The 16,969-nt window shown below is 43.2% G+C and overlaps 1 protein-coding gene across 4 annotated transcripts in view; it reads right to left on the bottom strand.

The window, feature by feature from the left end:
- STXBP5L (syntaxin binding protein 5L) overlaps nucleotides 1-16,969 on the bottom strand; it is a 444,549-nt gene that overhangs the window by 400,358 nt on the left and 27,222 nt on the right. For all 4 annotated transcript variants that reach the window (XM_084624313.1, XM_084624314.1, XM_084624315.1 and 1 more), the window contains exon 2: nucleotides 5,698-5,795. In XM_084624313.1, the coding sequence (XP_084480439.1) occupies nucleotides 5,698-5,795 (98 nt within the window). The remainder of the gene's footprint in view (nucleotides 1-5,697; nucleotides 5,796-16,969) is intronic.

Below are 16,969 nucleotides of genomic sequence, written 5' to 3'. Positions count from 1 at the left end.
CCTTGGCTCCCTAGTCAATGATTGTGGTGAGATAAGAAAAGGAGTACTTGTGGCACCTTAGAGACTAACCAATTTACTTGAGCATAAGCTGAAGTGAGCTGTAGCTCACGAAAGCTTATGCTCAAATAAACTGGTTAGTCTCTAAGGTGCCACAAGTACTCCTTTTCTTTTTGCGAATACAGACTAACACGGCTGTTACTCTGAAACCTGTGGTGAGATAGGCACCTAAGAAGGTGATCCACAAAAGGCAGCATGCTGAGCAAGGAGACTGGACCCTGAGACTCCCATCTCTCTGGCAGTTGCCCTAACCACCAGATTATACAACCTAAAATAGAGGAGGCACTATTTGTTCTCCTCTATACAGTGCTCATTGTTCCTCCATACCACTGGAGGTACAGTGTATAATAATTACTTATATAGAGCCTTATTTTTTTTCAAAAGAGCTGTACAAACAGTCCCATTTAACCCTCACATTAATTAATCCTGTAGGACAAGTATTAATATCCCCATTTTACAAGTGGAGAATACAAGAAGGTCAAGGTCAGACAGCAAATAATTGTCAAACGAAGACACGAACCCAAATCTTTCATCTGAGATCCAACCCACTATCTTTCACTGTCACTCAGCTACTTTATTCAACCTTTCTTTGAATCAGTGTTCCCATCTGTATAACAGGTCTAACAATGCTTTGCAGTTATATAACACTTAACTGTAGCTCTCAAAATGCTTTACAAAGATGGGTAAGTATTAATATCCTTATTTTGCACACGGTATAACTAAGCACAAATTTAAATCAATGTGTGAGATAGGCACCACAGTCTAGTAAAGCACATACAAAAATTTTCACTTGAAAAGATATGGGCATTTTAAAATAGGTGGCTAGAAAAACAATTACTTTGCTAATGTAACTACAATGACTGCTATTAAGTCCCCATTATGATAACATATTTTGGTCTTTCTGTAAGTATAGAATTAAGAAAAGATATGATTAAGAAACATATTTTTGAACTTTGATAAGAAACTAAGCCATTCTGTACTTTTTCAGATTGGAGTATGGACCTAAAGTTATTGTCCCCGATTTTCCTTTCATTTAATCCATATTTGCACAAAGGTCTCTCCATCTTCAATAGATGGGCCCATCAGATCCAGTTCTTCTGTTTTCTCCTGCCTACTCATCCAGTTCTCCATCTTGCCTTGCCCACTGCTCTTGTTCCCTTGCTGCTGCTCCTCCTCCTCCTCCCAGAAACCGCTGGTTTTCATTCCCAACCCCTTTGTTCCTGAAAGATATTCTGGAATTAATGGGCTAGAGTCCATATGAACAAATTTAAATGACTAATACTTAACTATGTCGTAAAACACAAGGTATCATTAACTTTGGTATCCCTAAGGACATAAGGAACTACTTATTCTTGTCAATTCTATCACATTATTGTTCTGCCTCTTGTCTCAATGATTTTCTATGGAAAATGCACAGAAAAATTCACCTCCTCCATATGTATGTTTAATTTCTACCTAGGTCCCTAATTTAGGATCATAGAGAAATCATGTACTGTAGCACCTTGTTCTAGCTTGTGTCAGTGTTTTTGGATCTATCCTTAAGAGTTTAGGGCCACAGAATAGTTTCTTTGCTGGAAAGAAAATCAGTATTACCACCACATGATTTGCATTGGTCAAAGGCAGATTCATTCCATGACCACTGTAAGTATTTTGGAGAGTAACTCTGTCTTCCTGTGTGTTTGTGTTGTCTAACGAAACAGGATCCTGATCTTAGTTGGGTCCTTTGGGAGATACCACAATATAAATAATCAATAATCCAGTCTAGTCGGAGGCTGGTATTGAATTGATTTTCTTCATGATGGCCAAATTGTCCTCCTTGTACCATCACCAGGACTGTTCAGTGCCACCAACAGCAGAGACTAAAAAAGCAACAGCAAGGTATACTGAAGTGATTCCTCCACTCTATTATCATCTAACACTAATCAGTTTCAGGACACTATGTGCTGATCCACTAGAAGCACTTTATGCAGAAGACTGTGTAAGATAGAAAGTCATTAAAACCTGCTCAGTTTTTTGATATTTTAAAAGTCTCCCTATTATAAATTCAATTTTCAGGAGGGTAACAATAAATCAGTTTTTAAAATGTTGAAGTTAGCATAACAGGTCTCAGCCCAGAAAAAAATGATTGTAATAAATTTGTCTTAAAATGACTAACCATGTGCACATTGTAAGAGGAGAAAATGAATATGCTTTTTAAAAAATTCAGATGCTCTAGTACTCCTCTAGTATTCCCATAATTTAAAAATGGCATTGATTTAATACATCTGTCCTCATATTCAATAGCTGTCATAGGAATATTAGGCACATTCATGTCAGAGGAATAGTAGGAATGTTCAAACACAAGGGTATTTTAACAAGAGATTTAGAAATGAACAACAGTATATTATTCTCTCTCTAATTACACATAGGTAGAGAAACTTGGGTGATGCTATTGATTGATTCAAATAGAATTATTAAATTTTCCATGAACAGAGGGGACTCTAAGCTAGCAGATTGGTCTGGAAAGGTATAGAAAGAAGTGCCACTTCAGCAGCATTGTTCCCCTCCTTCCTTTGAAAGCCCCTCCACAGATAACTGCAGGGCTGAGCAAGGATGGGGGCAGAGCTCTTCCCCACAAAATGTTCCCTTCCTGTGATAGAGGATATCCAGACTTAATTTAATGCTACTTGAAAGTAGGGGTGTAGCCACAGCTAGGGCTAGGTGAGCTGCAGCCCACCCACTTAGCATCCAGGCCCACCCAAATCTGAGCAGAGGTGTAGTGCTGCCACAGTGGCCTGGAGCAACACTCAGGCACCTGAAATTCAGGATGGAGTGTGGGCAGGGCTGGAGCCATCCGAATACACAGGTTGGGAGGGAGGGAGGGAGTCGTCCCAAGTGTGTGTGGGGAGGTGCCTTGTGCAGGCAGGTCTGGGTGGGGCCAGCGCTGGGGCCGGAGAGAAGCCAGTCTAGGCAACTAGGCACATGACTAGAGACTGGGGCAGCAGTGTGTAAGTGCAGGTTTCACAGACACAGCAGTGCCGGCAGGACAGAGGGACACGACTGGCTGGGCAGACGGAGACAGAGCCAGAGTTGAGAGAGGCGAGCAGAACTCTAGCTTGTGCACATGGGGCAGCCTCATCTTCTGGTGCCTGCTGAGCGGTAAGGGCCAGCTGGAGGAGGTGGGGAGAGACAGGCCCCCCGATCCCTCCTGCCCCCCTCCCCCCCAGGGTCCCGGATCCCTCCTGCACCCCCCCCAATCCCTCTTCACCCCAGTCCCAGGCTCCGCTATGCCCCCCAGTTCTGCTGCCTCACCCATGTCTCGCACTCCCCTGGGTCCTGCCCCTTCCCCCCTACTCTGGCCCTTGGCCTTTGCCCTCCCCTGTCCAGCCCCCCCACCCCAGTTTTCCCTCCCCTCTCTGGATAAAATTTCTCTCTTCCAAGATGGCGAGGCTCAGGGAACCCGTTTCCCTGGCTGGGTACCCTGTGGCGGGGGTTGGGGGGAAGATGTAGCCTGCGGACTCTGCTCAACTGAAGGGAGGGAGGGTCAGTGCCTATTATCTCCCCTCTCTGCCTTAAGGAATGTGGGGAATTTCAGCCCAAAAGGGGGGGAACTTTTTTTAGCCCAGCAGCTACCCACACTGGAGCATGAGGGCGGGGTCCTCGCTCCATGTGCATTATCAGCTCGACAGATGAAGCCATATCTGGGGGCACCAGGGCTAAGACAAGGGCATGGTGTTGGGGCAGAAGCTGAGCTAGCAGTCTGTCATTGCCTGCCCACCCAAATTTCCACTCCTAGCTACCCCGCTGCTTGAAAGAAGCATTAATCTGGGCTCTGCACCTGCACTTTCCTTAGAGCAGGAATTTTATGTAGCCATAGGGTGCCTGGCCAATAGCAGCACAGCTCCTAAAAGAGGCTGGCTGCTGGGGTCAGGGGAAGAGGAGGGCAAAGGAATCAGGGCTCTGAGGTGACTGTGTGAATGAAACTCCCAGAGGTAAAAAGAACAGGAGTACTTGTGACACCTTAGAGACTAACAAATTTATTAGAGCATAAGCTTTCGTGGGCTACAGCCCACTTCAACAGAGGTAAAGCTTTAGTCCCCTTCCCTAGGTATTTCCATAGCAGAATACAATTTGAGCTGTGGTCTGTCAGAAGTACAGAACATGCAGAGATTTTCCATGCCAGAAACGTATGTGTTCAATGGGATATATTCTATCTACTTCATTGAGGTAAATAATGTTATAGTAAGAGCAGAATCACCAACAGCACAGACTTTGTGGTATAACTGGTTTAGTGTCCTTGTGGAAGGCTTATACTGGAAAAACATCAAGGCCTTTGAGGATAAAATGTATTGAGCACAAGAGCACTCTAATATGTGAGGAATCAAAGCCCTACTTGCTAAATGTGTTATGTGAGGCACTGGCTGAGTTTCCAAACAAATAGTTTTCACTTTTTTTGCACCTTGCCTCTGCTGTCACTAGACTCATAGGCACTATGGTGAAGAGGAGAGTAGAAGAATCTGTATAGAATAAATTGACCATACTTCATAAAATACCTTTCCGTTTTAAACCTGGGATTTATAGGGGTATATAATGTAATAAGTATTGAGAAGCTTAAAATTGAAATCCTCTTGGATTGTAGTTAAGCTTGTGTGTTAGTGTTCATAGAACCAGGGCACTCACGTTCTCACTTATTGCCAATTATTTACAGCAGAAGTGCTGAACCTGTAAACTGAGGTTACAAAAAAAAAAAAAATTCCTTTCGCTAAATACAACAAACCTATAACATTTTAACCCTCCTGCACTGTTTTTCTTGTTTTTCCTTTATTGACATGTATCCCAGTTTGGCGGAACTGTTTGGGCCTTGAGAAATTGAGAAACGTGTTCAGAGGAACATCCTGTAATTCAGAACTTTGAAATGTACTTTTTAGATTCTCAAAAATCAGACCATGTCTGAATTTTCATTTCTTTTGTATTGAATTTTTCCCTCTGTTGACAGGTTGACTCATTTTATCTATCGGTAGCGCAACATTTCTACCACACATCAATATGATATCTGAACATTTTGCAAAATTAAATTTATATTAAAAAAAAGATATCCAGTTCTCTCTCTTTCCCTCCCAGTGAGGCTCATGGTCATCCTAATCTTTTGTAAAAATGAATTCCAAAAGTATCCTAGGCTAACAACTGAGAGTTGAGGAGTTATGCGTATTAAATTATAAACATGAAAAATACAAGGCAAAATATTATTGTAACAATGCCCAATTTTATAAATGGATATTCACTTTTGAAGAAACTCATGAAGAATGAAAATATCTAAAAGAATTTCCTCCACATGTATCCTTGTTTGGAACCTAATATACTTGTTTTTAATCCTTCCACTTTCACATACTGAGCATAAAAATTAACTATGTATTAGCCAGTGTTATTCCTAAACCAGTAATTCATGCGTGAAATGTCATCCTTAGTCACATTCATAAGCCAATATTAATTCCAGAACAACCAAAAAAAATCAACTTTTTTCAGATAATTTTTCCAGTCCAAACAGTGAAGTAAAACATTATAAAATGTATCTTACCTGAGTGTTTGTGGAATGAAGCTGATTCATGTCACGACAGTTTTGAAAGTACAGAAACTGTAAAGACTTTGAATAAGAAAGGATACATTCGTATGGCTCCTGTTCTTGTCCCCACAGCCAGAATTTTCTGAACTGGGTCAAAAGCTAAGGCAGTAGGCAAATAAGGAAAACCATGGCGAACCGTCTGAAACAGAGCAAACAAACGCAATTAAAGTATAGGGCCTGTAGCACTAAATTCACTATACATATTGCATATCAACTGCATATAAGTAGAATCTACAAATTGTTCAAAACTGTATTGTTCATAATAAATTTTATCAAAAAAACTATTTTGAAAGATATGCTATTTTCAACCATACAGTTTATTTTCCATCAAAGCTATTTTAAATTATGTATTTTACCCAGTAATATCATTGGATTTTATACATATTTATAGTAACAAAGGAAATGACAAAAAATATGTATGAATGAAAACAACTGATACACGTTGTTCATTTGCTTTATAGATATTCTTTCACACTATCAAAGAGAGCCCTAGATGCCAACTGATGACATTACATGAAATGGAGTACTTGTGGCACCTTAGAGACTAACCAATTTATTTGAGCATGAGCTTTCGTGAGCTACAGCTCACTTCATCGGATGCATGCCGTGGAAACTGCAGCAGACTTTATTTATACACAGAGAATATGAAAAAATACCTCCTCCCACCCCACTGTCCTGCTGGTAATAGCTTATCTAAAGTGATCATCAGGTGGGCCTGGATTTGTGCTGGAAATGGCCCACCTGATGATCACTTTAGATAAGCTATTACCAGCAGGACAGTGGGGTGGGAGGAGGTATTTTTTCATATTCTCTGTGTATAAATAAAGTCTGCTGCAGTTTCCACGGCATGCATCCGATGAAGTGAGCTGTAGCTCACGAAAGCTCATGCTCAAATAAATTGGTTAGTCTCTAAGGTGCCACAAGTACTCCTTTTCTTTTTGCGAATACAGACTAACACGGCTGTTACTCTGAAACATTACATGAAATGGTGCCTCAGAACACTGCCACAAACAGGAGCAACAAAAAGAAAATGGAATTAGAACAGGAGTTCTCAAAGTAGGGGTCTACTTCAGTTGTCTGGAGGGACACAATCATCCTCCTTTTCTTATCCTTTAATTAAAATATATTATGTTTCTAGTCCTAATAGTTGCAGAGATGAACTTGAAAAAGTGAACTGAGCATAAACTGATGCAGTAATGCATGCCTGAATCTGCAGACACACTGAAACAATAGCAACATAGTCCTTAAACTGGAGATTGTGAACATGTTTTAGGAGGAGGGGAGGAATCTGCCTTTCTGATGTTGCCAAGTGGGAGAAATGCGCCAGCTAGATTACAGTATGGAAAAAATAGTCCTGTAGGGGAAATGTTAAGAATTACTGCACAAGAACTTATATGGCAGCATTACTTCAAAATAAACTGCTTGGTTTTCAGCATCCCAGCCTGAGTTGGAATATTGTGCAATACAAATCCTCAACTGTCATCAAACTTTCAAGGACCACCAAGGTTTTGAATTGGGGCAATATTCTCTACTGTCTCTGTTCTTTGGTTGTCCTCCCCCCTCCCCCACCCCCAATTGCCTATTTCACAGAATTTCTTGATAACCGGGATTTCTGTGTTCTTGTGAATTCATTTCCTTCACCGTGAGAAGAAAGCATGATTCTGCACTCTCTACATGGCTTATTTTTGTTGTTAATAATTAAAAGTTCTCTTCTGAAGAAGAAAATATATTTTGCATTTCCAGCCATTCCAGTACCAATAACATTTTCTTGTAGGGTTTTCCTGGCTAGAGCTTCCCTTGGATCTGGAGGCCTGGAAGGTCAAGGATTTTATAAAACCTGTTCTGCATTTGTGTCCATATTTTTAGCATTTTCTTTTTATTCCCAGTGTTTTTATGGTGTAAAAAGAGTCAGACTTTTCATTAATAAATAACCCTCAAAAGACATGTGGAGGGATGTTTGTGTATTTACATATGTATGTGTAGGGTCGACAATGTAATAGTTCAGAAATCAAAATAACATCCTAGCATTTAAATGAATCGTAAACACGGGATATATTGGTATTCATCTCTTTGAAATGTACTGTGAATGGTGGAGGAACAAGGAAATTGCCTTATGTTAATTCTGTAGCTAAGTACCAGTGATGGACCTCCTTCACAGTCATCCTAATTACCTTTTTGTTCCCAGAGGAACCCCAACTTGTCGAAGAGGACATGAAATTGAATAAAAAATCCTTGGGTCCTGATTCTGTCATCTCAGATTTCCTTAAGCTTCACCAGGGGAAGTTTGAGTCACAAGACTGAGGTCCCAGTTAGGCTGGTAAGCCCTGAATGCGATATTTGGGCATTGGACTATAATTTATTAACTGAATTCTAAAGGAACTCTTTGCAACTATAAAGCTCACCATCTCTGCTATGAATCTAAACGTCAATGAATTGAACTCATGTCTGTATGTATACTGGTCTTTCTCTCTCTCTCTCTTGTTTTTTAATAAATTTTAGTTTAGTTAATAAGAATTGGCTGTAGCTGTATTTGGGTAAGATCTGGAATATTCAATAATCTGGGAGGTAATGCATCCGATCCTTTGGGATTGGTGGAACGTTTTCTTTTATATGATGAAATAAGATTTTAAGGAATCATCATATTTGACTTAGGTAGATGGAGTCCTGAGGCTGGATCACTTTAAGGGAACTGTGTTGTTTGGACTTCTGAGTCACCAGTGAGGTAATAAAGAAGCTGTTTTATGCTGTCTTGGTAAATCTAAATACGGAATATCCACCAGCTTTATGGGAATTGTCTGCCCCATTCTTTGCAGTTCACCCTAATTGAGTGACCACAGCTGGCCCCCACTGGAACCCCGGTCACAAACTGCATTTTCTGTAGAGATCAACATGATTTTTTTTTTTTACATTAAGTGGAAGACTCAATTCCAGGAACAGAGAAAAAACCATCTGTGTGGCTGACAGCATTCTTTCAAAAGACTGACCCATGAACAGCCAATCGTCGAGGCACAGGAATACTAAAATCGTCTCTCAATGAAGGTAAGCAGCCACCACTGTTAGAATCTTTGAAAACACTCTTGGAGCTGTGGTGAGTCCAAAGGGGAAAACTCAGTATTGAAATGATCCTGGTCCGTAACAAATTTTTGTTTTGTTTTCTGTGAGATGGATGTATCACTGTATGGCAATATGCATATTGTAGTTCGAGGGCCAAAAAACAATCCCTTGAATTTAGTGAAGAAATTATAGCTGCCAGAGTCATGATCATGAACTTCTGAGACTTTACAAAATTGGTTTAGTAGTCTTAAAACTAAAATCAGTCTCCACCTTCCATTTTTCTTTGGCATGAGAAAGTATCTTGATTAGAAGCCCTTTCCCTCCATGTTGAGTAGAGACAGCCTCTATCATTCCTAAACAAAGAAGGGAGTTTATTGCCCGTCTCAGGAAGTGCTAGTGAGAGGGGTCCCCATGGGTGGCGGGTATAATAGGCCAGTGGCAGCTCAGCCTCCCTTGGTGCTGCTGCAGCCAACAGACGTCCTGGTTGCAGGGTTTTGAGGGGAAGTTTTTATTTAGTCTGCCTGTGGTGTGAGAAACTGCTACCTGTGGGAATTTGCTACCTGTAGCAGTTACTCATATGTAAGGGATTGTAAAAAACTGCTATCTGATGTAGCAAATTCCCACAGATAGCAGTTTCTTGAAGTACACCAGTCGCGGGGGGCTAGCAGGGGGGTCTCAGGGCTCTGGCCAGCTAGGGGCTCCTCTGGCCGCAGGGGGGCAGTGAGGGGGGTCTCAGGGCTCCGGCCACGGAGGAGGGAACAGAAGGGATGCAGCCATGGCTAGCCTCCCCAAAGGGGGCTCCACCTGCCACCCATGGGGGTCCCTGAAGAGCGATGGAGAAGAAGGGTGGAAAGGAGGGAGGGAGGTAAAGTGGATGTAGCTCAATGTTACAATCTCCAAGACCCACTGTCTGTAGTAATCCACTCCCAGGCATAACAAAAATCAGAAAGTCTGTCTCCAAATGTGGAGAGGTGGCAAATTGTTGCAAGTGGTGAACTAAAGACTGGAGAGGTTGCAAACCATCAACCAACCCATCAAAACTAGTGTTTCAGTAAGGATGCTCGTTGAATATTCAGGCCTGATGGATGAGTGATTCTCTTCCTCTGGAACCTATGGATTTTGCAAAACGGGGAGTCTTTGAAAACCAGAGAATTGGGTTGGAAGGGAACACTGGGTGCTTTGTGACCTACCAAATTTTCTTTTGTTTGTAAGGGTATAAATTCCCAGAGATTGTAAAGTGGCTTTGGAGTCTTTCAAAGAGCACAGGAACTCATCCATGTTCTCATCAGAAAACAACTTCAAACCATCAAAAAGGGAGGTCCTGTGCAGTTCTCTGGACCTCTCCAGGAAAGTGGGACAGTTGGATCCAGAATGCCGTGCACATAACTACTGCTGTAGAATGATGTCTGCTACATCTAAGGACACCTGAAGGGATGTCCTGACCAGTAACTGCCCCTTAGCAATGATGGCCTGAAAATGCTTACTCTTTTCCAGTGGAAGGTGCAGTAAATTTTGTGTAGTTTATGTAATTATATTTTGCCATGACTGCCTGGTAATTTGTGATAAAAAACTGTAAGATTGCAGATGAGTAAGGTTTCTACCTGACAAGGTCCACGACCTTCTTGTCATATGGGGTCAGCTTGGTGCAATGTTGTTTCCCCCACTCATTCACCACATCCACCACCAGAGAAGTAGATGGAGGTGAGAATAAAAATTCAGAGTTTTAATTTAGCTAAACGTAAATGTATAATACAGGAACAAAGAATGTAGGCCATACTTACAGGATGAGAGACTATCCTGGGAATCGGTGACTCTGAAAAAGATTTAGGGGTAATGTTGGATAATCAACTGAACATGAGCTCCCAATCTCCCAGTGCAATCCTGGGATGCATAAACAGAGGAATCTCAAATAGGAGTAGAGAGGTTAATTTTACCTCTGTATTTTGCAGTGGTGTGACTGCTGCTAGAATACTGTGTCCACTTCCGGTGCCCATAATTCAAGAAGGATGTCGATAAATTGGAGAGGGTTCAGAGAAGAGCCACAAGAATGACTAACGAATTAGAAAACGTGCCTTAGCCCTGGTCTACACTATAGGGTTAAGTCGAATTTAGCTGCGTTAGGTCGATTTTAAAATGAATGAGTCTACACAACTAACCCCTTTCCGTCGACCTAAAAAGCTCTTAAAATTGACTTCTGTACTCCTCCCTGGCGAGGAGAGTAGCACTATAATTGACCTTGCTGGGTCAAATTTGGGGTAGTGCAGACGCAATTCGACGGTAATGGCCTCTGGGAGTTATCCCAGAGTGCTCCAATGTGACTGCTCTGGACAGCACTTTGAACTCCAATGCACTAGCCAAATACACAGGAAAAGCCCCAGGAAACTTTGAATTTCATTTCCTGTTTCGTCAGCTTGGCAAGCTCAGCAGCACAGGTGACCATGCAGTTCCCCCAGAATTGCAAATGAGCTCCACCATGGACCAAAAGAGAGATACTGGATCTCACTGCTGTGTGGGGAGAAGAATCTGTGCAGGCCAAACTCCGGTCAAAAAGAAGAAATATTAATACATATGCCAAAATCGCACAGGGCATGGTGGAGAGAGGCTACAACAGGGACACTCAGCAGTGCCGCATGCAAGTTAAGGAGCTCAGGCAAGCCTACCAAAAGACAAAGGAGGCAAATGGTCGCTCCAGATCAGAGCCCCATACGTGCCACTTCTATGATCAGCTGCATGGCATTCGGGGGGGGACCCTACCACTATCCCACCACTGTCCATGGACACCTGCAAGGGGGGAGTCTCACGCAACAGGGAGGAGGATTTTGTGGATGAGGAGGAGGAGGAGGAGGAGTTGGAGAATGCGCAGCAGGCAAGCGGTGAATCCGTTCTCCTCAGCAGCCAGGACCTTTTCATCACCCTGGAGCCAATACCCTCCCAAGGCGGGATCCCCGACCCTGAAGCTGGAGAAGGCAGCTCTGGTGAGTGCACATTTGTAACTACAGTACAGGGTTTAAAAGTAATAGTGTTTAATGTTTGATTTGCCCTAAATAATTGGGATGAATTCGCGGCCAGTACAGCTACTGGGAAAGTCTGTTAACATGTCTGGGGATGGAGTGGGAATCCTCCAGGAACATCTCCATGAAGCTCTCCTGGAGGTACTCTGAAAACCTTTGCAGAAGCTTTCTGGAGAGGGCTGCCTTATTTCGTCCTCCACGGTAGGACACTTTACCACGCCAAGCCAGTAGCAAGTAGTATGAAATCATTGCTGCACAAAGCATGGCAGCGCATGGTCCTCGGTTTTGGTCACATTCAAGCAACATTAGGTCTTTATCTTTCTGTGTTAGCCTCAGGAGAGTGATATCATTCATGGTCACCTGGTTGAACTAGGGGGATTTTTGTAAGGGAACAGTAAAAGGACCCCGTTCATGCTGGGTTGTTTGCGCTTGGCTAAAAGGGATCATCCCGGAGAATAGCCACACTGCGGGGGAAGCGGTGAAGAGATAATCCCAGAGAATAGCCATGTGGCGGCACGGGGGGGAGGTGTGTGCTGCACATCCACCCGAAAACCGCAGCCCCTCCTTTTAAATGTGAAACCCACTCGGCATTGCTTGCTATGGGAAAGAATGGCGCTGCACTTTGAAACCATTCCCACATGTTATGAAGGGGTAAGAAGCCAACCCTGCATACCAAAAGGCTTACTATGGCTGCCTGGAAACTGAATTCTGTTGCCCAGCTGTCTGTGATGTGTCACCATACCAGCTCAATATAAAAAGCAAAATGCGACCTTGTACCTAAAGCACATGTGCTGTCTGCTGTGAATTGCTTGATTCACTGTGAAAGAGTCTCCCTTTTGTTCTCAGAAATGTATCATCTAAATTTTACTCTCCCTTTTTATCTCCCCCTGATGCAAATGTTTCTATGCTCCCCCCATCATGTCCGTACCTGAGGTTATCGCAGATTAGAAGGCAAAAAAAAAACGCACTCGCGATGACATGTTTCCCGAGCTCATGCAGTCCTCCCGCACTGATAGGGCACGGCTTAATGCATGGAGGCATTCAGTGGTAGAGGCCAGGAAAGCATTAAGTGAGCGCAAAGAGCAGAGGCAGGAGGCGATGCTGAGGCTAATGGGGGAGCAAACAGACATGATGAAGCGTCTATTGGAGCTGCAGGAAAGCCAACAAGAGCACAGCCCCCGCTGCATCCATTGTATAACCGCCTGCCCTCCTCCCCAAGTTCCATATCCTCCTCACCCGGACACCCAAGAACGTGGGGGTGGGGAGGTGCCAGCGCCAGGCACCCAGCCACTCCACTCCAGAGGATGGCCTAAGCAACAGAAGGCTGTCATTCAAACAGTTTTGATTTGTAGTGTGGCTACAATAAGCAATGTGGCCTTGTCCTTCCCTCCTCCTGCACCCCACCCAACCCGGGCTACCTTGTCAGTTATCTCACTTTTTTTTCTAATTAATAAAGAAAGAATGCATGGTTTCAAAACAATATAGTTACTTTATTTCCTTTGCCAGCTGCGATCGAAGGTGGGAGGGTGGTTGGCTTACAGGGAATTAAAATCAACAAAGGGGGCGGGTTTACAGCAAGGAGAAACACACACAACTGTCACACCGTAGCCTGGCCAGTCATGAAACTGGTTTTCAAAGCTTCTCTGATGCGCAGCGCACCTAGCTGTGCTCTTCTAAATCACCCTGGTGACTGGCTGCTCAAAATCGGCCGCCAGGCGATTTGCCTCAACCTCCCACCCTACCATAAACGTCTCCCCCTTACTCACACAGATATTGTGGCGCGCACAGCAAGCAGCAATAACAATGGGAATGTTGGTTGCGCTGAGGTCTAACCTAGTCAGCAAACAGCACCAGCAAGCTTTTAAATGTCAAAAGGCACATTCTACCACCATTCTGCACTTGCTCAGCCTATAGTTGAACTGCTCCTTACTACTGTCCAGGCTGCCTGTGTACAGCTTCATGAGCCATGGGAGCAAGGGGTAGGCTGGGTCCCCAAGGGTAACTACTGGGATTTCAACATCCCCAACAGTAATTTTCTGGTCTGGGAAGTAAGTCCCTTCTTGCAACTGCTCGAACAGTCCGGAGTTCCTAAAGATGTGAGCATCGTGCACCTTTCCCAGCCATCCCACGCTGATGTCGGTGAAATGTCCTTTGTGATCCACTAGTGCTTGCAGCACCATTGAGAAGTACCCCTTGTGGTTTACATACTGGTTGGCAAGGTGGTCCGGTAAAAAGATAGGGATATGCATTCCATCTATCGCCCCACCATAGTTAGGGAACCCCATTGCAGCAAAGCCACCCAGTATGACCTGCACGTTTCCCAGAGTCACTACCCTTGCTGGCAGAACGTCAGTGATTGCACTGGCTACTTGGATACACAGGAGTCCCCGCAGTAGACCTGCCCACTCCAAATTGATTCCTGACTGACCGGTAGCAGTCAGGCGTTGCAAGCTTCCACAGGGCTATCGCCACTCGCTTCTCAGCTGTCAGGGCAGCTCTCATCTTGGTATTCCTGCACGTCAGGGTGGGGGAAAGCAACTCACAAAGTTCAAGGAAAGTGGCCTTACGCATGTGAAAGTTTCACAGCTGCTGTGAATCATCCCATACCTGCAACACTATGCGGTCCCACCAGTCTGTGCTTGTTTGCCGGGCCCAGAATCGGTGTTCCACTGTATCAACCAGCCCCACTGCCGCCATGATGTCCCAATTGCCACAGCCCGTGCTTTCAGGAACGTCTGTGTCCATGTCCTCATCACAATCGCTCTCGTGCTGGTGTGCTTAGCCCAGTTCTGCACATACTCCAGGATAATGCGCAAACCGTTTACAATGCTCACAACAGCAGCGGTGACAGTGAGCTGAGCGGGCTCCATGCTTGCCGTGGTATGGCGTCCGCACGAGTAACCCAGGAAAAAAGGCACAAAACAATTGTCTGCCATTGCTTTCATGGAGGAGGAAGGGCCATCTGACGACATGTACCCAAAACCACCCTTGACAATGTTTTTGCCTCATCAGGCATTGGGAGTTTAACTCAGAATTCCAATGGGCAGCGGAGACTGCAGGAACTATGGGATAGCTACCCACAGTGCACTGCTCCGTAAGTAGATGCTAGCCATGGTATTGAGGACACACTAGGCTGACTTAAGGCGCTTAGTGGGGACATACACAATTGACTGTATACAATCAATTTCTAAAAATCAAATTCTATAAAATTGACCTAATTTCATGGTGTAGACATACCCTTATAGTGATAGACTCAAGGAGCTCAATCTATTTAGTGTAACAAACAGAAGGTTAAGAGGTGACTTGACTACAAGTTATAAGTACCTGCATGGGGAACAAATATTTATTAAAGAGCTCTTCAATCTAGCAGACAAACGTATAACAAGATATAAAGGCTGAAAGTTGAAGATAGACAAATTCAGGCAGGAAATAACGTATACATTTTTAACTGTGAGACGAATTAATCATTGGAACAATTTACCAAGGATCATGGTGAAGTCTTTATTACTGACCACTTTTAAACCAGGATTACAACGAGGAGTCCGGTGGCACCTTAAAGGCTAACAGATTTATTTGGGCATAAGCTTTCCTGGGTAAAAAACCCACTTCTTCAGATGCAGGATTGGATTTTTTCTAAAAGATATGGTCTATGAATTATTTTGGGGAAGTTCTATGGCCTGTATTATACAGGTGGTCAAGCTAGATGATCATAATGGTCCCTTCGGCCCTTGGAATCCATGAATTATGCCAAACCAACCTAATTTCCTTCTTTGACAAAATTACTGGCCCAGTAAATGGTGAGGGGAGCTGTAGGTGTGACAGATCTTGGTTTTTGGTAAAGCTTTTGATGCAGTCCCACATGATATTCTCATAAGCAAACTAGAGAAATGTGTTCTAGATAAAATTACTATAAAATGGGTGCAAATCTGGTTGAAAGATTGTACTCAAAGAGTAGTTATCAATGCTTCACAGCCAAACTGGAAGGATGTATCTAGTGAGATCCTGCAGGGGTTTGTCCTGGGTCCGGGACTATTCAATATTTTCATTAATTACTTGGATAATAGATTGGAGAGTATCCTTATCAAATCTGTGGGCAAAACCAAGCTGGGAAGGATTGCTAGCACTTTGGAGGATAAGGATTAGAATTCAAGATGACCTTGACAAATTGAAGAACTGGTCTGAAATCAACAAGGTGAAATTCAATATAGACAAGTGCAAAGTACTACACTTAAGAAAAAAATCAAATGCCCAAATACAAAATGGGGAATATCTGACTAGGTAGTAGTACCTCTGAAAAGGATCTGAGGTTACAGTGGATCACAAATTGATTATGAGCCAGCAATACGATACAGTTGAGAAAGAGGCTAATATCATTCGGGGGGGGGGGGTATTAATAGGAATGTCGTACGTAAGACATAGGAGGTAATTATTCTACTCTACTCAGTAGTGGTGAGGCCTCAGCTGGAGCTCTGTGTCCAGTTCTGGGCACCACACTTTAGGAAAGATGTGGACAAGTTAGAGAGTCCAGAGAAGACCAACAAAAATGATCAAAGGATTAGAAAACCTCACATATGAGGAAAGGTTAAAAAAAACTGGGCATGTTTAGTCTTGAGAAGAGAAGTCTGAGGGGGCCTGATAACAGTCTTCAAATAATTTAAGGGCTGTTATCAAGAATATGGTGGTCAACTGTTTTCCATGTCCACTAAAGGTAGGCCAAGAAATAATGGACTTAATCTGCAACAAGAGAGATTTAGGTTAGATATTAGGAAAACTTTATAACAATAGTGAAGCACTAGAACAGGCTTCCAAGGAAGCTTGTGAAACCTCTGTCAATGTAGGCTTTTAAGAACAGGTTAGATAAACCCCTGTCAGAGATGGTCTAGATTTACTTTGTCCTGCCTCAGTTAAGGTGGCTGGACTTGATGATTTCTCAAGGTCCCTTCCAACCTACGTGTCTACGATTCTATATAGGAGACTTGTGTATGGATTTAGTCCTATCTAGCTAATAACTAAGAGGTCTTATCCTTTAGACTACTTGTATGTAATCTGACTCTCCTCAACAAACGAGGTCCAGGGTAACTACTGGGAACTTAACTTACTGGTTTAGATGAAATTCAGATACCATCTTCATAAAAAATTTAGGATGTGGGCACAGAACCATATTATCCTCATAGAACACAGTAGGGATGTTCAACCATCAGGTTTGTGATGTCGATTTAGCAGGTCTACTGAAGATCTGCTAAATCAA

This window comes from Lepidochelys olivacea, assembly GCF_965140295.1.
Source record: "Lepidochelys olivacea isolate rLepOli2 genome assembly, chromosome: 1".
Classification (NCBI taxonomy): Eukaryota; Metazoa; Chordata; order Testudines; family Cheloniidae; genus Lepidochelys; species Lepidochelys olivacea.
Note: the sequence above shows the minus strand (reverse complement) of the source record. Positions and strands in the feature narration are given on the sequence as shown.